This window comes from Scyliorhinus canicula, chromosome 13 (assembly GCF_902713615.1).
Source record: "Scyliorhinus canicula chromosome 13, sScyCan1.1, whole genome shotgun sequence".
NCBI classification, from domain to species: domain Eukaryota; kingdom Metazoa; phylum Chordata; class Chondrichthyes; order Carcharhiniformes; family Scyliorhinidae; genus Scyliorhinus; species Scyliorhinus canicula.
Window position 1 is genome coordinate 35643297 of NC_052158.1, and position 22859 is coordinate 35666155.

Sequence of the window (22859 nt, forward strand, 5' to 3'; positions counted from 1 at the left end):
GTCTTGTGAATGAGGAACACCCAAAGAGATGACAGCCTGCCAACAAAGCTTCTATGAAACTCTTTAATTATTAGTCAGGAGTGTCTGTCAGTACAAAGCAGCCTCCGCTGACTGCAGCCCTCCTGGTTTAGATGGACTGATTGCAGTATCCTCATCTTATCCTGGGTTAGGTGGCGAGTGCCAGTGGGCCACCACGCACAGGCGTACCCCGGGACTGCCACCGCTTCCTCGAAATGTCTACAACACAGCAGAGATGTAGGTATCCAGACCCAGCTGCTGTCTCCCCAGGGTTTTGTGCAAGAGGGTTTGTCGTTTCAACCTTTCTGTAATGTTGATAATAGCTTGCAAAGCCTGTTAACCTAAATTGTGCCCAACGGGGAAGGCCAAACAGGCTGGGAAAATTTACTCTCTAAACGGCCGAGGGAGCACAGGGAACCAGAATTATAATTATCAAGGCATTGGGTAGGATGGAGATGTTTTTATTTGTGGCGTTGTGGGGGTGCAGGGGAAAACTAAAAACTAGGTCACAAATATTTTTAATGTCACTAATCCAACAGGGTGTTGAAAAAGAAAAATGCAATTGGGAATTCTTTACCTAGAGAGTGGGGGGGGAGTGATTGAGCAAGAGGTCAATGCATTTGAGACCCTAACCGAATGAGGAGGAAAGTAACAGAGGTGATATATTAATGAGGTAAGATAAAGAGGGGCCAGAGGTATCTTGTGAAGAGCCGTCAGTCCGAGGGCCCTGTTGCTGTGCTATTGACTCAATCTGGGCAGCTCTGGTTATTAAGCACTGCCAGCATTCGCGAGTAAGTTGGATAGATCCCGTGGTTGCACCCCCGCTGCTCTGGAGTGGCAGTGGACACAGCCAGAAGGGACTAGGTCCAGCACCAAGCCAGAGCAACCAAGCGTCCGATGCCAGTGGGCACTTGATGCCATGCAGGGCAGAGGGGTAATGTGCCTGATTTGCACCCCCCTTGTCCTCTACCAACAGGGATGGGGGGGGGGGGGGGTTGAGAAAGGGTAGGGAGGGGGGAGTTCAGAAAGGGTGGAAATATATTCGATGAGGGAAGTGGGGCAAAGAGGGACTTGGCACCCAATCTAGTTCTGGTCGGGGTCCAATAGGTGATCTCCCGAGTCGCCGAATCGGAACTTGGCATCAGTGGATGTCAATCCTGGGGAGGGGAGGGTTGGGAGGCAGATCTAAGGGACTCACAGCTGAGCCAAAAGGGGAAAACTATTCGGAGAATTTGACGCTGGCGTCGGCTGCTCATTGATAGAGTCACAGGTTGGAGTGGATGCCATTCTGGATTCAGGTCCTTCAGGATGGCAGCTTGACATGAGTAGCTCCATTGCTGCCCTTATCGCCAGTCACATCAGTCGCTCCATCGCCATCCTCGTTGCACCTCCGCATGGTGCTGCCAAGAGGGGGTTGGTGGGGCTCGCGCCATCTGCATAACACATCGTCCCAGAAGATTCTCACAATCTGACAGAGATGTGAATGAAGGAGGCACTGTCAGGCATCGATACCAGAGGGTTCCTGCCCTATCGTATTCCACCTCTGGCCTCTCACCTTGCTGCTGGCACACTGTTAGCCCAGAAACCTGGACAGATCTTCCTTGATTTCCGCCTCGTCCCAGGGGCCGTGGATGTTGCTGGAGGCAGAAAGAGGAAGATATGGGTTAGGCCTCGCGTACTGAATCAGCCTGACAAAGTGGTCCCTGCCCTTTGTGCGTCCCGCAACAGTGAAGCCTAGAGACCAAGGGGAGAGGGCCTCAACATGTAGGACAATGACTACTCTGCTCCCCACCAACCTCCAACACAATGCGCCACTCCCTCAGTACTGACCCTCTGACAGTGCAGCACTCCCCCAGTACAGTCCCTCTGACAGTGCAGCGCTCCCTCAGTACTCACCCTCTGACAGTGCAGCACTCCCTCAGTACTGACCGTCTGGCAGTGCAGCACTCCCTCAGTACAGTCCCTCTGACAGTGCAGAACTCCCTCAATACTGACCCTCTGACAGTACAGCGCTCCCTCAGTACTCACCCTCTGACAGTGCAGAACTCCCTCAGTACTGACCCTCTGACAGTGCAGAACTCCCTCAGTACTGACCCTCTGACAGTGCAGCACTCCGTCATACTGACCCTCTGACAGTGCAGCACTCCGTCATACTGACCCTATGACAGTGCAACACTCCCTCAGTACTGACCCTCTGACAGTGCAGCACTCCCTCAGTACTGACCCTCTGACAGTGCAGCAGCACTCCCTCATACTGACCCTGACAGTGCAGCACTCCCTCAGTACTGACCCTCTGACAGTGCAGCACTCCCTCAGTACTGACCCTCTGACAGTGCAGCACTCCCTCATACTGACCCTCTGACAGTGCAGCACTCCCTCATACTGACCCTCTGACAGTGCAGTTCTCCCTCAGTACTGACCCTCTGACAGTGCAGTTCTCCCTCATACTGACCCTCTGACAGTGCAGTACTCCCTCAGTACTAACCCTCTGACAGTGCAGCACTCCCTCATACTGACCCTATGACAGTGCAGCAGTCCCTCAGTACTGACCTATGACAGTGCAGCATTGCCTCAGTACTGACCCTATGACAGTGCAGCACTCCCTCAGTACTGACCCTCTGACAGTGCAGCACTCCCTCAGTACTGACCCTATGACAATGCAACAATCCCTATGTAGTGGATTTTCAGAATATCTCTCTTTCTCTTTTGGGGTCCAAACCCATGACCTCGTAACCTGGAAGCAAAAGTGCTGCTCCCGACACCATCGGTGTCATCTGGAGACCGCTCTCCCTTCCCGAACTGGACACCACCAGCATGTGACCTTTTGCCTTTTGGTGAATGTATTGGGGAGTAGTTGGCCGGAGGGAAGCCCACTCGCACTTGTCAGAGAGACTTACTCTTTCGAGGACTGTAACTTGATGAGGTAGTGAGGACACAGGAAGGCCACTGCCAACAGCAGCAGGGCAAAGAGCACAGCCCCCGTGAGAGAAACCGTCAGTACACCTAGCACAGTGGTGAGTGTGAAGACGACACTAACAGCCAAGTAGCAGCGAGGAGTGATCGCCTGAAAGACATGAGAGAGAAGAGATCCTTAAAGCCGCCAAGAACTGGCACATCAACACAATGTCCCTGCCCACCTATACCAGACATCGTCATATGACTCAGTGCTTGACCTTGATGGCAGGATTGGGTGGGGAGGGGCAAGGACACAGAAAATCACAGCAGCAAATTTACATGATGCCATCTCACATTGCCCACTGGGTCCATCCAAAACTCCGCTGCTCCTTTCCTCACTCCCACCAAGTCCATGCTCGCAGACCTACGCTGGCTCCCTGTCTGCCAATGCCTTGGTTATACATATCTCATCCCCATCTTTAAATCTCTCCACCATCTTGTCCTTCCCTACCACTGTAATCTCCTCCTAACCCATAACCTTCGGAGGAGATATCTGTACTCTCCTTAACCTGGCCTCGATTGTCCCCCATTTTAGTGACGAGGACTCACCGGCAGAGAGCTTCACTCCTGCCCGGCTGAGCCAGCTGTCGGGCACTGTCTATTGACCGCAGATAGGGTAGTTGACGGACAAGATGGTGGTGAGTGGGGAACTGTCTCTTGCTCTGTAGCCCTCCCCATCTCCTGCCTCTCCCCATCTACCACCACCACCACCCCAAAGTCCATCCCCCCCCGACCTTGCAACCCTCTGGCCTCCCCTGCAACCATCTCTCCTCACTCACCACAAATTATCACCTCCTTACCGACCTATCCTTCACATGCTACTCACCAACCCTATCTCTCCCCCCCCCCCCCCCCCCCCCCGCTCACGCGCAGTTACAACAGCACCTTTAGCTTCTTCTGGAACATGGGCCAGAGGGCAAATACCTCGATGGCCAGAGAGAGGGTTGCAAAGGCGTGGAGTGAGCTGGGAAGTCGCGAGGCCAGACACACCGAGGCAAAAATGGCCATATTCAACGACAGTGTGCTCGAGACGCTGCAAGGAGAAAGAGAGAGAATGTGATAAAATTATCAGGGAACAGAGGGTGGGGAAGAGCTAGGAGGAAGCCGGTCCAGCCAAAACAATCACCAAACCATTTGATGGAAACAGAAGCTAACTTAAACGTTGCCCCAGTCTCTTCCTCAAAGAAATTGCCTCCAGTTTCAAGAGTTCCAGCTGGCCGTGACACTCAAACCCCACCCGCACTCCACGTCAGTCAGAAAGGCTTGCATCCTGAGCCACCTCAGGATGACCCAATTCACTTTACCGCCCAATAAAGTTGATATATATATTTTTTTTTTTTAAACAAGGTCACGGTTGCAAGGCAGGAGAGGTGGCTACCAATTGGCACATAGCAAGATCCCAGTAGCAGCACTGCGATAATGACCAGGTTAACTGCTCTTAAGCGAGAAACACTGAACCCTCTTAAGGCTGCTTACACCATTGTGCTCAACCGCCATATCCTCAAGGGACAACCTGGGAGGCACAATAACTGCTGCCCTTGCCAGCGACACCCACATCCCAAGAACAGGTGACTGAAGGAGCACCAACCCACTTTTAGTCATTCACCACCTCCCCCCAATTCTTCTCTTCGTTCTACTGTCCAAAATGACAAATGTCACCACTGAGGGGGGGAATGGAATCCACTTTGTGCAGTCAGGAAGACTATCAAGACGCTGTCCTGGGCGGACCTGCAGGCATGGAAAGATCGCGTGCGGGTACAGCGAATACAATGGAAGGCAAATGCAATTTTGCCATTCATTACTAATGGAATAGAGTATAAAAGTAGCAAGTGTTTTTACAACTGTACAGAGCATTGGCCAGACTGCATATGGTGGACTGCGCAATTTTAGTCCCCTTACTTGAAGAAGGACGTAACTGCATTAGAGGCGGTTCAGAGGAGATTCACTGGATTGATTCCAGAGATGATGTCTTATGAAGAGAGATTCAGTAGTTTAGGCCTGTACTCGCTGGAGTTTAAAATAATGATAGGAGATCTAATTGGTGTATTTAAGATGCTAAAGGGAATTGACCGGGTCGACGTAGAGCAGATGTTTCCCCTTGTTGGGTATTCAAGAATGAGAAGCCAGAATTTACAGAATTATTTCGCTCAAAGGGTTGTGAATCTGTGCATTTTGTACCCCAGAGTACAGTGGATGCCGGAACACTAAACAAATTTCAGGAGATAAGATAGATTTTTAATTAGCAGCAGGATGAAGGGTTATGGGAACGGACAGGAAGGTGGAGATGAGGCAGATGTGAGATCAGCCATGACTGTATTGAATGGCGGAGAGACTCGAAGGGCTACACTGCCGATTCTTGCTCCGAGTTCTCATGTTCTTATATTCTATGACAGGTCCTGGATAAATCTCCCGTTATTAGGGATCGTCATGAAAGTCGGATAATTTCTCATCTGAAATACACTTGTTCAACAATCAGTACCTAGACCAGGTGTCAGCAATTGAGACTCTGAGGCTGTGTGCACATCTCGATTGCTGCTTCTAACTTTCCCAGTTGGATCACATTAACATGCAAGAAGCCGAAAGAAAACCGATCAAGTCAAGAAAAGGAAGAACTGAGTTTTCTTGTGGGGGAGAAAAGGGAATCATTCTGCTGCACTTCATGATTTCAATGAATATTTTCACGAACAACATCATGCTCTAACTGAGCCTGTTTGACTGGCGTAGACACGCCATGATTATAGAAGACGCCTTTGGTTTGAAGAACAGGTTTTATGGTTGTGACCATTGTTTTGAATATATCTGGGAAGAATGAGCTATTGGAAACTATTTTCGAAGTCAAGGCATCTGAAGTTAAGCTTTGTTTCAAAGATGACTTTACCAACAAAATTACAGTCATTCGGTGCACAGACTGGAGTGTCGCTGGGAATCAAAAGGCTACCACTAACAAGATGGTCAGTCAGGCTTGTCGTGTGGTGCATTTGCGTGTGCAAGAAGCTGCATATGTTAATACACGGGGCCCTGTTCTTTTCAGACAAATAACAGGGAGCAATACGCGTATACACATTGCACCAGTTTCAGCCAAACAAAGTGACTGCCATTTGCTGGTTCATTCTTCAGGGCAGTGCCTTGACCAATCAGAGTCAACCTGCCTGGTTTAAATTTTCAAACAATGCTTGGCAGATAATTGAAAGGTCAGCACCAACTGTAATATTATTCTCAAAGAGGCTGTTTAGCACAGGGCTAAATCGCTGGCTTTGAAAGCAGGCCAGCAGCACGGTCCGATTCCTGTAACAGCCTCCCCGAACAGGCGCGACTAGGGGCTTTTCACAGTAACTTCATTTGAAGCCTACTCGTGACAATAAGCGAATTTCGTTTTTTCAAAACTCCACACGCTACCACCTGTACGTCTTTGGACTGAGGGAGGAAACCTGAGCACCCAGAGGAAATCCACGCAGATATGGGCAGAAAGTACAAACTCCACACAGTCACCCAAGGTCGGAATTGGATCCTGATCCCTGGGGCTGTCAGACAGCAGTGCTAACCACTGTGCCACTGAGCCACCTTGTCAGGGGAGACAAAAACTTCATATTGTGGAGAGTACTGATTGCTTGGCAAGTGGACTCTGATTATGCAGGTTAAGTGGATTGACCATGGTAAATTTCCCCATCCAAAGATGTGCAGGTCAGGTGGACTTACGGGAGAGGGTACGGAAGTAGATCGAGGTAGGGTGCTCTTTCAGAGGGTTGGTGCAGATTTGATGGGCTGAATGGCCTCCTTCTGCACTGCAGGTGTTCCATAATTTTTCAGCTGTATTTTTCAGATTTTTCTAATGAGGGGAAGACAAAAAGCTTCCGACTCAATGTTATAGTTCAAATGTAATCATTTTTATAAATGACCTAGAGAAGGGCACAGAAGGTTGGGTGAGTAAATTTGCAGACGACACTAAAGTCGGTGGAGTTGTAGACAGTGTGGAAGGATGTTGCAGGTTACAGAGGGACATAGATAAGCTGCAGAGTTGGGCTGAGAGGTGGCAAATGGAGTTTAATGTAGAGAAGTGTGAGGTGATTCACTTTGGAAAGAATAACAGGAATGCGGAATATTTGGCTAATGGTAAAATTCTTGGTAGTGTGGATGAGCAGAGGGATCTCGGTGTCCATGTACATAGATCCCTGAAAGTTGCCACCCAGGTTGATAGGGTTGAGAAGAAGGCCTATGGTGTGTTGGCCTTTATTGGTAGAGGGATTGAGTTCCAGAGCCATGAGGTCATGTTGCAGCTGTACAAAACTCTGGTACGGCCGCATTTGGAGTATTGCGTACAGTTCTGGTCGCCTCATTATAGGAAGGACGTGGAAGCTTTGGAACGGGTGCAGAGGAGATTTACCAGGATGTTGCCTGGTATGGAGGGAAAATCTTATGAGGAAAGGCTGATGGACTTGAGGTTGTTTTCGTTAGAGAGAAGAAGGTTAAGAGGTGACTTAATAGAGGCATACAAAATGATCGGAGGGTTAGATAGGGTGGACAGTGAGAGCCTTCTCCGGCGGATGGAGGTGGCTAGCACGAGGGGACATAGCCTTAAATTGAGGGGTAATAGATATAGGACAGAGCTCAGAGGTAGGTTTTTTACGCAAAGAGTGGTGAGGCCGTGGAATGCCCTACCTGCAACAGTAGTGAACTCGCCAACATTGAGGGCATTTAAAAGTTTATTGGATAAGCATATGGATGATAATGGCATAGTGTAGGTTAGATGGCCTTTAGTTGTTGACTTCCCATGTCGGTGCAACATCGTGGGCCGAAGGGCCTGTACTGCGCTGTATCGTTCTATGTTCTATGTAAAAAGAAAGTGTTAATTCAGAGTTTTTGACACTACATTTTAAATCGATTAACAATCATAATAATCTTTACTATTGTCACAAGTAGGCTTACATTAACACTGCAATGAAGTTACTGTAAAAATCCCCTAGTTGCCACACTCTGGCCCCTGTTCTGGTCCACTGAGAGAGAATTCAGAATGTCCAATTCACCTAACAGCACGCCTTTCGGGACTTGTGGGAGGAAACCGGAGGAAACCCACACAGACACAGGGAGAACGTGCAGATTCCTCAGACAGTGACTCAAGCCGAGAATTGAACCTTGGACCCTGGCGCTGTGAAGCAACAGTGCTAACCACTGTGCTACCATGCCACCTCTAATGATACATATTCTCTACATTGTGTTTTATTTCTACCAGAGTCACTTGGTAATTTGCCATGTTTTTGGTTTAGAAATGCTGAATTTTCATCCTGTAGCTCCCGATAGCTCTTATTTTAGGTATTTTTCTTCAGGAAGGGCTCTGCAGTTATACTGGGTCTTGGTGAGACCGCATCTGGAGTAGTGTCTGCAATTTTGGTTCCCCTACCCAAGGAAAGAAGAACGAGAGGTGATCTCATTCAAACAGACAAAGTTCTTACAGAGCTCGATAGGGTAGATGCAGGAAGGATGTTTCCCCTGGCTGGAGCGGGAGGCCGTCCAGAACCAGGAGACGCAATCTCAGAATAAGATGTCGGTCATTTAGGACTGAGGCGACGAGGAATTTCTTCACTGAGAGGGTGGTGAATCTTTGGATTTCTCTGCCCCAGAGCACTGCGGAGGCTCAGTCATCGAGCACGTGCAAGACTAAGATCAAAGGCTTAGAACACATTACACGCATCAAGGGGATATGGGGATAGTGCAGGAAAATGGTGCTGAAGTGGAAGATCAGGGTCTCGATGAATGGTGGAGCGGGCTCAAAGCCGACTCCTGCTCTCTTTTTTTACATTCAGATTGCTGACCCCCTGATCCATATTGCATGTGACCCTTGCACATTGTGGGCACGGAGGACTAATTTCCAGTCACACAGTGCAAAACCTGCCTATCCAGAACTTACATCGCTGCAGTGGCTCCATAGTCAAAGAATATCAGGTGACCCAACAGCATGAAGACCTGCAGAACAAGAGAGCCTTGGCGTTACTCAAGATTTGGATCAATCAGATTATTTCTTAAAAGGCTGACAGATTAAACAGTAGTTTCACACAGGCAAGAATATGCACGCTTTTTCCTGAAAGACCACTCTCTCTAATAAGTGCAGTGTCCAAGACATCCCTTTACAGCAAGTATTCCGATAAAATATTTTGTCGGCAAAAACGGGAGCGAAGCCGTCACCAGTGTATCCCAAACCAGATCCTTCTACATGACCCCGCCTCAACCTGCACCCAAGCAGCCTCTGGACCAATACACCAACCCAGCCTCACTTGCACGTTGACCACCAAGTAACAAAAAAGTAAAATAGGCAATGCCATTCCCGATTGTCCGTCTCTCTGGAAAACTGTCATATGAATTCTTACCCACCCATAAAAAAGCTGCCATCAACTTATTAACCCTCCCAAAAGATTTACAAATTAAGAAACGAAGACATTGAAACAGAAACAGAAACAAAAACTGTGGATGAATATTCATTGTGATTGACTGGACCCTGCCCGCCAAGGACAGGGGATGGTTGTCCCACTTTTGCAGATCAGACTTTACCTTACTCACCAGACTGGCATAATTTGATTTATGGAGCTGGGCTCAGTGCCAGGCCACTCAAGACACCCAGATACCTGCAGCTTGATCTGGTAAGGTGAAAGGGAAGCACCTCCGATTTGGCTTCCCTCCCAGTGGGCTCTTTCCCAGATTCAACTTGCAACCCAAAAAAGAGCCAAAGCTCTTCAGTAACTCCATTATATCACCCATTAATATTTAAGGAGATCAGGGGTTATGGCGAGAAGGCAGGAGAATGGGGATGAGAAACATACCAGTCATGACTGAATGACGGAGCAGACTCGATGGGCCGAATGGCCCAATTTGCTCGGATGTCTTATGGTGTCTGTAAACTATATTTAAAAATGGATTTTGATCTGGGATGGGTGTTGTTTGAGTGGAGATAAAGATAGCAGTTAAGGGTTATTGTGTCATTGTATTGATAAACATCGCTTAACTGGTAATTGAAAGCTATCTGTATTTAAGCTGTTAAAATTAGTAAAACTGTGTTAGTAATAAAGTTTGTTTTAATTTACCATATCCCTATTTGTACGTGAAATCACTCCTGGAGCAAAGCATCCTTTCCTCACAGTCTTACAAAAATAAATAAAATATTGGGGTTTCTGTCCAGTATCCTAGCCACTGTTGGGGTCTGGTCCGGGATCGTAATAGGGAATAACAGCTATCCTTGCTTTGGGAAGGTTGTGGAACTGGGAGAGTTGACACAGATTGGCAGTGAGCAAGGATGAGCATTTTAAAGTTAAGAGCCAGAAGAGGGAAAAGTAGATGTTTATTAAAAAGAGAGAGGTCAAGATAAGCACCCACAGCCCTTGTCTGTGTTTGACTGCTGGGATAAACTGCAGAGTGGCCACTTACAGACATGGCATAGATTGTATCGGTGCTGATGGATTCGGTCAGTGTTTTCAGAACTGGGGAAAATCCGTACGTAAACGCCACAAAGACGACAGTGCTCTTTAGGTCAGCCCACCCTGTAAGAGATGAGGTTGGGACGGTTAGCGGTTAATACCACAGCATAATCACGTGCAAACAAACACAAACGCACTGTGCTTTAAACAATGAGTTGAGGATTCAACATAAAAGTGAAATCAGAAAATGCCGGGAGCAGTCAGCAGGTCCGGCAATATCCGCGGAGAGAGAACAAGAGTTAACGTTTCCAGTCCGCGTGACTCTTCTTCGGTGCTCTGAAGAAGACTCTTTTGGACTCGAAATGCTAACTCCATGGCTCTCTTTGCAGATGCTGCCGGACCTGCTGAGTGCTCCCGGTATTTTCTGATTTCCAGGATCCAGAGTATTTCCCTTTCAGTTTACAGGCTTAAAGAGTCTAGCTGAGCCCTGTCCAAGACGGTACCAGACCTGGAACAATTCATACACATAATGACATCTGAGAACCTACATCACCATTTTCACAGTGCCAGAAGAATGTATTATAATATTTTTTTTTAAACACAAGGTGTTATAAAGCCAAGGATGCCACAGGATTTATTAAGCGCTTTGTTTAGAGGCCCTGCCACTTTCAGACCTCTTTGCACAAGCACAGCCGGATCTCTCTGCTCTTACTCCAGCATTTCATTTGTCCCTCTTCAATCGCTCAATCAAAAGGGTCACTTCACACTTTTCTGGGTTGAATTCCACCTTGTCCTTTATTTTTGTCTTCCTCGTTGTTTATGGCACTTGCAAATTTTGACATTTATCACCCCTCCACCTCCACATCCGAGTTGTTAGGGGAGGTCCTGATGGCCTCAGCTCCAAGCCCAAAGCTCCAGGTTCGATTCCCACCCCGGTGCTTGATGGCCAGAAAGGATCGTTCATAACGCAGTCAAAACAGGTCGAGCGTCGACCTGCAAAACCCTTACAAACCGCATTTCAATGGTGGACGGTAAGAGCGGGAGAGATTCCTGGTCAGCCAATGTGATGGGAAACAACGCTGAAGCCTCAGCTCCAGACTACAAGGTACATGTAAAAGTGCACGCTGCCATAGCAACTCGGTGTTGTTAATACATGTGAAAAGCTGCAGTGTTCCTGGTGTTGAACTTTGTGGAGCTCCACTGAAAACCTCCCCCTCACAACTCTCCCATTTCTTATCCCTTGGTCAATTATGTACTCTTGCTGCTACTTCAATCCCCATGGGGTTCAAATTGGGTAAAAGCGTAGTATGCGGCATGTTAATCGCACCTTTTAAAAATCTATCCAGACAACATTGACTGCCATCACCACTCATCCTCTCTGCTACCTCACCAATCAAGCTCCTCGAAACAGAAAAGACTCTCCCCTGCCAAATCCGTGCCAGCTTTCTTTAATCAGTCTACGCTGGTCCATCCAAGCGGTTGTCTGTTTTATCTGTATTATTGCTTGTCAATCACTGGAGGAGATGGGAGTGGAATGGTAATGTCAATGACCTAGTGTTTCCAAGGATAAAAAGCAGAACATTCTGGTTGCTGGATATCTTCCGATTAGGCACGTTACAGCCCTCGAGACACAACATCAAGTTCGGGACACAACATCGAGTTCAACAACTTTAGACTGCGACCTTTCGCCTCCAGCTTTTTTTTTAAATTTGGATTTTTTTAAAAATCCAAAACAATTTTTGTCCCGAAGCAAAAAAAACCCTTGTCCACAGGGCTGTCTGTCACTTGTTCTTTAGTTTCGCTAGCAATGACCTTTGTTCTCCCGTTTATACATTCTGATATCTTACTTCTCTGCCACTATTAGCACTTTCGCCTGCCGTTAACGCTTTCTCTGTCGCGTGACCTATAACCACCCTCTTAAACAGTATAAAATCCATTACATTTCTCCCAACTCTTTAGCTCTGAAGAATCAGGCGGACCTGAAACATTAACTCTGTGTCTCTCTTCACAGATGCCGCCAGACCTGCTGAGTTTATCCAACATTTTCTGTATTGTTAGTCATGAAATGAAATGAAAATAGCTTATCGTCACAAGTTGGCTTCAAATGAAGTCACTATGAAAAGCCCCTAGTCTCCACATTCTGAAGCCTGTTCGGAGAGGCTGGTACGGGAATTGAACCGTGCTGCTGGCCTGCCTTGGTCTGCTTTCAAAGCCAGCTATTTAGCCCTGTGCTAAACCAGAGGCGCAGGCTTAATGCTCTGGCAAAACAGGGGTTCAAATCCCACCACAGCAGCTGATGGAATTTAAATTCAGTTGTTTAAAACCTGGAATTTAAAAGCCAGTCTCAGCAACGGTGACCATCAAACTATCATTGGTCGTTGTAAAAACCTCATCTGCTTCACCAATATCCCTGAGGAAGGAGCAGTGCTCCGAAAGCTAGTGATCTGAATCAAACCTGTTGGGCTTTAACCTGGTGTTGTCAGACTACTTACAATATCCCTTTAGGGAGGAATATCTGCCATCCTTACCCAGTCTGACTTACATGCCACTCCAGACCCACAGCAATGTGGATGTCCTTCTGAAACGGCCAAGTAAGCAACTATGTTCAAGAGCCATGAGGGCCAGGCAACAAATGCTGGCTTTGCCAGTGTGCCCACATCCCACGGAAGAATAATTCAAAAGGTTCCTCCACCCCAACCCAATGTAAAGGAATTGACCCGTATTTACCAGGTTCACCCCTCACCTTCCTCCTGTCAACTCTGTTACTCTCTCTGCAGATGCTGCCAGACCCGGTAGGTTTTCCCAACATTTTCTTTTTCTACTTCTTACTGAGCACCTTGGGCCTCCATCAACGATTCTCCGTTTCGGTTCTTAATGGTCCCCACCTCTCCCCTGACAACCCTGCCACCGTTAATGACCCCATCATCTGTTTTTAAGCTATTGAGAGATAAACAATGGCTAGCAGGGACAGCTCCCTGGCTCTTGCATACACACGAACATACGAATTAGGAGCAGGAATTAGGCCACTCGGCCCCTCAAGCCTGCTGCTCCATTCAATAAGATCTTGGCTATTCAGATTGTAACCCCAACTCCACATTCCTGCCGACGCCCCGATAACCTTTCACCCCCTTGTTGATCAAGAATCTATCTAGCTGTGCCTTAAAAGGTCTCTCTCGCCCCCCCCCTTCCCACCCGCCCCACCCACGTTCCCTCAGTATTGCTAATCAGGACCATGTGCTCAAACCTCTCACTGAGACAGGGAGCAGTTGCATTGGGGGTCCACACTCACGTGTTCGGCCGCTATGATTCCGCCCTTCCCCCGAATCGATGGCGTCGAACATGAGGTAGCCAAAGAGAGAGGTGATGAGGCCATACGTGAAGAGCCGGTGAGGAGAGAGACGGTCCTGGTCCATGTACCACCACAGGATGACAAATACGCACACACTGGGCAGGCAAGGGCGAAGAGTAAAACAGTGGAACAGTGAGAGAACACAGTGACACACCTACTGGTCACACAAACAGGGATAATCAGAGCATTATTTAACCATGGGATACGGGTGCCATTGGCTGGGCCAGCATTTATTACTCATCCCTAATTGCCCTTTGGGAAGGTGTTGGTGAGCCCTCTTCTTGAACCACTACAGTCCGTGAGGTGAACGTACACTCACAGTACTCTTCAGGAGTGAGTTCCAGGATTTTGACCCAGCGACAGTGTGTCGACTCAGGATGATGTGTGACATGGAAGGGGAACCTTCAGGTGGTGGGGCTCCAAAGTATCTGCTGCCTTCTAGGCGGTAGTGGTCATGGATTAGGAAGGTGCTACATAAGGAGACTTGATGAGTTCCTGCAGTGCATCTTGTACACGGTACACACGCCTGCCACTTTGCGCAGTGGAGGAGGGAGTGAATGCTTGTGGATGGGATGCTGGGAAGCTCCACGCCATCCGGGACAATGCAGCCAACTTGACTGAGACCCCTTCCACAAACATTCACTCGCTCCACCGCCGACACACAGTAGCAGCCGTGTGTACCATCTGCACGATGCACTGCAGGAATGTACCAAGGCTCCTTACGCAGCACATTCGAAACTCATGACCGCTACCAGCTAGAAGGACACGGGCAGCAGACACAAGGAACACCACAACCTGGAGGTTCCCCTCCAAACCACTCATCATTCGACTTGGAAATATATCGGCCGTATATTCACTGTCGCTGGGTCAAAATCCTGGAACTCTCTCCCTAACAGCACAGTGAGTGTACCTACACCTCATGGATTGCAGCGGCTCAAGAAGGCAGCTCACCACCATCTTCTCAGGCGGCCATTAGGGATAGGCAATAAATGCTGGCCTAGCCAGCGACACCCTCATCCCGTAAAAGAATTTTAAACAAACTTCCCGAGCCTATGCCCAAACATCCCATCCTAAACCTCTTGGCCTCTCCACCTCTCTCTCCTCCATTGAGGTACCCATTTAAACCAACCTTTCCCTTGATGCAGACTATAGTTAGTCATCAAAAGCTTTTGTGCCAAATATCGTACACAAGTTGTTTTTTGAACATTTTTGACACAGCTAACGGGAGTCAAACTTATATATTAACGATTTTTTTTATTTGTTAAATTTTTCCAATTAAGGGGCAATTTAGCGTGGCTAATTCACCTACCCTGCACATCTTTGGGTTGTGGGGGTGAGGCCCACGCAGACATGGAGAGAATATGCAAAGTCCAAGTGGACAGTGAACCAGAGGCGGGATTCGAACCCGGGTCCTCGGCGCCGTGAGGAAGCAGTGCTAACCACTACGCCACTGTGCTGCTGGAAATCAACAATTTCTAATCGTTTGTGTTGCACACTCACAAAAACATTGTGGATTACATTACACAAGGATGCTTCTGAAGCAAATTACATTGCGATTGTTACATCGATTACAATACCAAATTACATTGTTACATCGATTACGATACCAAGAGGTGCACGTAAATGTATTATTTTTTTCCCACGGGCCACCTGCAGTACTCCTGCGGACCACAGGTTGGGAACCACTGCTTTAACCCTAACTCTTTGACCAAGCTGTTAACACTGTCCAACATTTCACTGCACCATTCTCGATATTTAATAATGCCATTCTCGCCATCTCCAGTGTGACGTTTGAATTAGGAATAGAAGTAGGCCACTCTGCCCCTCGAGCCTGCTGCGCCATTCAATAAGATTATGGCGGATCTATTGTCACCTCAAACCCACATTCCTGCCGACCCCTGAAAACCTTTCACCCCCGTGTTAACCAACAATCTATCCAGCTCTGCCTTAAAGATATTCAAAGATTCTGCTTCCACTGACTTTTGATGAAGAGAGTTGCAGAGACTGAACTCTGAGAAACATATTCTCCTCATCACTGTCTCAAACAAGCGACCCCTTATCTTTAAACATATTCTCCTCATCACTGTCTCAAACAAGCGACCCCTTATCTTTAAACAGTGACCCCAAGTTTGAGATTCTCCCACAAGAGGAAACATCCTCTCTACATTCACTCTGTCAATACCCCCAAGAATCTTAAACCGTTCCATCAAATCACCTGTTACTCTTCCAAACACCAGCAGACACAAGCCAAGCCTGTCCATCACCCTCAAACCCATCTTCCCCTCCACTTCCAGTATTCCGCTCCGGCCCTCGGTCCACTCTTCAATCAACCCCCTAGACAGCCCGTCCCCTTCCCATGCAATCGCAGGAGGTGGAACAACCGCCCCTCTACCTGCCCCGTCCTCACAGCCCAAGGGCCCCAAACAGTCCTTCCAGGTGAAGCTGCGATCTACTCAAACTTCTTTCAATATTAGCACAGCTTCCCCTGCCCAGTATGGTCTCCTTGCCACTGGGTGACCCCTTTGCAGAACACCTCCGTTCAGTCCGCAACCCTGTGACCTATTTCAATTCCGCCCACCCATCCCTCCTGCTCCCACTCTGTCTTCGGGCTCCCACATCGCTCCACTGAGGCTCACTATAGGTTCCAGGACGAGCACCTCAGCTTTCGCTCCAGAGACTCCTGGGCTTGCACTGAATTCAACAATTTCACATCAGACATTCGGTGCTCTCTTTTTTTGAACCCCATCTGTCAGCGATGTTTCTCCTGTTGCCATTTACACCTCTTCTAGGCCCATATTTTGTTTCTTTGCTTGCTGCCACTGTCAACCTGTTTCCCAGATTCAACCTAGCCTGGTTCAAACTGGGAAAAAGGCTTGGGTGTCAATCGTCAGCCATCAGTTAACTGCTGCATCTCCCATGGCAACACCTCCAACAATCAGAGTCCACATGACAACCAATCTACACTCTCTTCCCTTGTAGTATAAATTGTTGTTCTCTTTACAGTTTGGTATTCTGGTGAATCTGTCCCAATGAGAGCAAGAGGAAAGATTTTGAGGACGTTTGTCTTTTTTCAACCCCAGTCAGTGACTCCATACTACCGATCGACTTTTGATCACCACGTTTTTTGGCTTTGGCAGCATCATCGCTTTTGTCATTTAATCTCCCCCCACCTTCCATTTTGTTTTTCCCTACACTTCCTCCTTTGCCTGTAGTTGTGCAAAACATGCTACGATCTAGTCTAAACGTTTCCCCAATTCGGATGAAATAACAATAATAATCACTTATTGTCACAAGTAGGCTTCAATGAAATTACTGTGAAAAGCCCCGAGTCGCCACATTCTGGCGCCTGTTCGGGGAGGCCGCTACGGGAATTGAACCCGCGCTGCTGGCATTGTTCTGCATTACAAGCCAGCTGTTTAGCCCACTGTGCTAAACCAGCCCCAAGGCCATCAACCCAAAACGCTGACCCTGCCTTTCTCTCTCCACAGATGCAGGCAGCGTTTCCGACATTCCCTGGGTTTATTTCAGGTTTGCGGCATCCAGCATTTCGAGAAATACGACCGAAGCGGGAAGCAGCGAGGGCTAGCCTCTTTTACCTGGATAGCTGCTGGGCGACGACAGTAGATTCACGCACCACCGTCCAAAACTGGTACTGCCGCACATAAACTGGGACAGAGGGAGAGAAACAAAATGTGCGGTGAGGGATCGTAGACTCAAGTGTAGAAAGAGGCTGTTTTGCCCATCGTGCCAAATGCCGGCCCTTTGAACAAACTACAATTCCCGCAGCACTCTGCTCTTTCCCCACAGCACTGCAATTATTCCGGCCCCTTTCCGCTCCAGGTATTTATCGTCTCCTTTCTGAAAGGCGACACTTAAGTTGCTGCAGTCCGCAAGGATGAACCTGAGCTTCTGGTTGCTGATCATTTTTAATTCCCCACCTCACACTCCTGTACTCAGCCATCTGCAGTGTCCCACTGAAGTTCACCACAAGCTCGAGGAAACAGCACCTCACCTTTTCGACTCTGCGCCCGACAGTCTTCCAGAATCAACATTCGAGTACGCCAATGGCTACAGATCATGAACTCTGTCCACCATTTTGATTCTGCTCGTTTTTTCTCCCCTCACTTTCTGCATGCCAGCCCAAATCCTATTTTTTACATTTTTGCTTTCAATGAAACATAAGATAACAGAAGCAGGTGGAGGCCATTCAGCCCTTCGAGCCTGCTCCGCCTTTCATTATGATCATGGCTGATCATCCAACTTAATAGGGCGGCAAGGTGGCACAATGGTGAGCGCTGCTGCCTCACAGAGCAGTAACTCAGGTTCGATTCTGGCCTTGGGTCACTGTTCGTGTGGAGTTTGCACTTTCTCCCAGTGTCTGCGTGGGTTTCCTCTGGGTGCTCCGGTTTCCTCCCACAGTCCAAAGAGTTAGGTGGATTAGTCATGATAAATTACCCCTCAAGTCCAAAGATTGGCAGGTTAGGTGGGATTATGGGGGATAGGGTGGCAGAGTGGGCCGAGGCATGGTGCTCTTTTAGAGGGTCGGTGCAGACTCAATGGACAAAAAGGCTCCTTCTGCACAGTAGGGATTCTGTGGATTCAATGAAAATCGATTCCGTCTTCCTTCCCACCCCCCCTCCCCATATCCTTTGATCATCTTTACACCAAATGCTGTATTTAACTGCTTCTTGAAAACATAATGTTTTGGTCTGTTTCTGTGGAAGCGAATTCCAGAATCTGACCACCCTCTGGGTAAAAGAAATGTCTCCTCATCTCAGTCATAAACGTTCCACCCCATATCCTCAGACAGTGACCCCTGGTTTGGATACCTCCACCATTGGAAACATCCTTTCTGCATCCCCCTTCTAATCCAGTTAAAATTTTAGGAGAAAGCTGTTCATTATTCTGCCATTAATACCTACACCATGCCAGTGCTTTGTTCCTTCATGAACAACTACTATCACTCGCTCTTTGCCTTTAGCTCCATGGCACCGTTGCCATTTAATCTCGCTGCCCTCAACCCTATCCCAGATCTTGCCTCTCGTGATTCCTCCCCAACTCAGCACATTTCTCCCTCCCTCCAGCTCTGTAGAAGAATCATATTCTACTTGGAACGTTAACTCTGGTTTCTCTTGCCACAGATGCTGTCAGCTGAGGTATTTCCAGCACTATCCTGCTTCTATTTATTGTTGAAGCTGCCTCTCCTCTCCAGTTCTTTGCCAATTTGCTTAAATCTGTAATTTAAATACAAAGCAGAAAAGTATGGCAGTGTCTGTGGCGAGAGAAAGAGAGTTAATGGTTCGCGTCGAGGATGCCTCTTCTTCAGAACAGCTTAAAATTGGTGCCCTCTGGTTACTGACGGTTCTACCACTGCAGTTACTCCGTACTTACGTCATCCAAACCCTCTTTATGATTTCAAGTACCCCCATTAAATCTCCCTTTTTAAAAATAAATTTAGATTAACCAATTAATTTTTTCCCAATTAAGGGGCAATTTAGTGTGGCCAATCCACCTACCCTGCACATCTTTGTGTTGTGGGTGCGAAACCCACGCAAACACGGGGAGAATGTGAAACTCCACACGGACAGTGACCTAGCCGGGATTGAACTTGGTACCTCGGCGCCGTGAGGCAGCCGTGCTACCCTCGTTAAATCTCCCCTTAACCTTCTCTACTCTTAGGAGTCACAGCACCAGGGACCCGGGTTCAATTCCGACCTTGGCTCGCTGTCTGTGTGGAATTTGCATCTTCTCCTCGTGTCTGAATGGGTTTCCCCCGAATGCGCCGGTTTCCTCCCACAGATTAAAGATGTGCATGTTAGATGGATTGGTGTGGCTAAAATTGCCCCTTAAGTGTCCAAAGGTTAGGTGGGGTTATAGGGTTGTTGGAGAGTGGGCTTATGTAGGGTACGCTTTCCTATGGTCAGTGCAAACCCGATGGGCCTAATGGCCTCCTGAATGGTAGGGATTCTATGGATCCTAACTCCAGCTTCTCTAGTCTCTCCACCTTAACTAAGTCCCTGCGACCATTCTGGTAAATCTTCTCTCACACCTTCTCCATGGTACAAGGTGCCAAGTGAGTTCCATCTCGACATTATTCCCAGGAGAATGCAAAACACACATTATTCATCTCAATGATACAAGATTACATACTGTATTGAACCAGAATACAAGATAAAAGGTGGGGAGCAGCCCAGACCAACCCCCTGTCTTGCCGTGGTGGCTAAACGGGTGACCGAATTTGCCAAGTCATCCCACAGCCTGGGTTTGAAGAGAATGAACATACAAGACTGACCTGTAGCTGTATCATTAAGCTGATGAATTTAACATATATTTCCTATATATATTGCTCAGGGTTTACATGGAAATTGAATTAACGAGGCAGCAACATAGCAAAAGGTTCTGCTCGCAACATGAAGTACAAGTGACACACCAGGTTTCCTGTCAAATGCAGAGACATACCCCTGAAATGTGTTCACGAAAGGGCGGAGGGAGAATGAGTTGTGACAAAGGAACATGAAACAAAGAGACCGTAGGGGATAAGTTGACAATTTCATAACAGGGTTGGATAATTTTTTGTTGAGTCAGAGTATTAAAGGATACGGAACCAAAGTGAGTAAATGGAGCTAAAATACAGATTCGGCATGCCAACTGGACAAACAGGTTTAAGGGGTTGATTGTCCTCTTCCTGTTCCTATGATCCTTGACATGTCTCCCTCCCTTTCCTTCGTCTCCTCTCCCTCCCTTTCCTTCCTTCTCCTTATTTCTCTCTTCTCCTTCCTTCTTTCTCTCTTCTCCCCCTTTCCTTCTTTCTCTCCTCACCCTCGTTCCTTCTTTCTCTCATCTCCCTTTCTTTTTTTTCTCTCTCCCTCTTTCTTTCTTATCTCTAATCTTTCTCCCCTACCCTCTTTCTCTCCTGTCTCTCCCTTTCCTTCTTTCTCTCCTCTCCTTTCTTTCTTTCCTCTCCCTCTTTCTCTCCTCTCCTCTCCCTCTTTCTCTCCTCTCTCTCTCTTTCTTCCTTTCACACCTCTCTAACCTTTCTCTCTCCGTCCCCCTCTCTTTCACTTTCCATCTTTTCCTGTCAATTCCTCTCTTTCTCACTGTTTTTCCGCAGTTCCTCCAGGAAACTCCCATCCACGAAGTTATCCGGAAAAGGCTGCCGCTCGTACAGGACCTTCTTCCAGCGGGGATGCCAGCACCGACTCTCCGAGGCCCCGAGGCCTGGGGCTGCCGGCGGCTCCACAGCGGCTCTCATCCAGCCGGGGGGCCGAGTGAGGCCGGAACTCCCGATTACCGGAAACTGTCCCCCGGAGGGAAGGAACCCAGCGTGACACCAGACCGGCGGAAGTGAGGGCCGTCACCATGGAAACTGCCAGAGTGTAGAGTGTAGAAGTGCAGTAACTATTATTTAAGGGACGAGATTAAGTGAACAGTTTCACTAAGTGCATCCAAACAACGCGTTACTTTTTAAAAGTAAAACGAAACATTTTTTGGCGCAAAATCAGATTGAGAGGGAATAATTGTGCCACCATCTTTCATGCTGGCATATACGTGGAGGAAAATTGTGTTTGCCATCTTTTATGGTGGCGGATAAGCTAAGAGTTGCGCCCACCATCTTTGATGTTGGCATAAATGTGGGGCGGTGTCTTCACCACCTTTGATGTTTGCGGCGGGTCAGTGTGAAGTGTGTCCACCATTTTTTATGCTGGCGAGTAAGTAGAGATTGGTGTCAGCAATCTCTAATGCTGACAAGTATTGTCGCCAAGCAGAGTGATTGAACCACACCAAAACGGCTGCAATTCATTCTGCATCTGCTTTACTTGTGTCCACATAGAATCATAGAATTTACAGTGCAGAAGGAGGCCATTGGGGCCCATCGAGTCAGAAGCGGCTCTATCCCCTACCCCCTCCACCCTACTCAAGCCCCGGTAACCCAGCAACCCCATCTAAGCTAAGGGCAATTTAGCATGACCAATCCACCTAACCTGCACATCTTTGGACTGTGGGAGGAAACCAGAGCACCCGGAGAAAACCCACGCAGACATGGGAAGAACGTGCAGACTCCGCACAGACAGTGACCCAAGCGGGAATCAAACCTGGAACCCTGGTGCAGTGAAGCCATCGTGCTAACCACTATGCTACCATGCTGCCCGCACATCACAGACTAATATCCCTCTTCCATGTGTGTGGTTTGTGGGAATTATAATCCCCAAGAGAGAGCATCGAGCCCACTGTGACGGTGCCACGGAACCAAGTCACAGAGTTTTGCAGCATATAAAGAGGACCTTTGGTCAATCGTGTCTGCGCTGGCCATCAAGCACCTATTTCTTCTAATCCTATTTTCCAACAATTGGTCCGTAGCCTTGCATGCTACGGCAGTTCCAGTGCACATCTCAATGCTTCTTAAATGTTGTGAGGGTTCCCATCTATATCATCCTTTAAGGCAGTAAGCTCCAGATTCCAATTATCCTCTGGTTTCCTCACATTCCCTCTAAATCTACAATAAATCTATGCTCTTGGATATTTAAAAATATATACTTTTATGAATTATTTTTCAATATATCACTGTAAAAACCATATTACACAACAATTGCAATTCTAGACTCAGCCCCCTACAAAGCAAGACATAACCCCCCCAAAAAAACCACAATCCCCCACCCCAACATTTGACAGGTATCCAGCTTTCTGAAATAAGAAATGAAGGGCTGCCACCTTGAATATAATCTTTCTACCAAAGCCCTCATGATGTACTTGACCTTTTCTAAGTGCAAGAACCCCATGACCACAAGGAAACGCTGGGCGAAACCGGAGTCCTCCACCCAAGCAGAACTCACCTTCGGCCTATTAGCGAGGCGGAGGCCTTCGACCCTGTCTGTAGCACCAGTGAGTCTGAGACCCCTAAGAAAGCCAGAAAAGGGCAAGGATGGTAGCACAGTGGTTAGCACTATGGCTTCATAGCGCCAGGGTCCCAGGTTCGATTCCCGGCTTGGCTCACTGTCTGTGTGGAGTTTGCATGTTCTCCCCGTGTCTGCGTGTGTTTCCTCCGGGTGCTCCGGTTTCCTCCCACAGTCCAAAGATGCGCAGGTTAGGTGGATTGGGTATGCTAAATTGCCATTAATGTCCCAAAAAACGGTCAGGTG

The 22859-nt window shown here is 47.9% G+C and overlaps 1 protein-coding gene across 2 annotated transcripts; it reads right to left on the reverse strand.

The window, feature by feature from the left end:
• Positions 1-607: 607 nt before the first annotated feature.
• On the reverse strand, positions 608-21011 carry pigc (phosphatidylinositol glycan anchor biosynthesis, class C). 2 transcript variants are annotated; one of them, XM_038816202.1, is made up of 8 exons: positions 20821-21011; positions 17319-17388; positions 13663-13817; positions 10384-10496; positions 8876-8931; positions 3898-4006; positions 2916-3082; positions 608-1655 (listed from the first exon to the last, which is right to left on the reverse strand). In XM_038816202.1, exons 1-8 carry the CDS (start codon positions 20972-20974, stop codon positions 1592-1594), a joined length of 888 nt encoding a protein of 295 aa, XP_038672130.1. In that variant the 5' UTR covers positions 20975-21011; the 3' UTR covers positions 608-1591. The 2 variants fall into 2 exon arrangements, with proteins under 2 accessions (XP_038672130.1, XP_038672131.1); XM_038816203.1 differs by having other exon boundaries at positions 3859-4006.
• Between the last annotated feature and the right edge of the window lie 1848 nt (positions 21012-22859).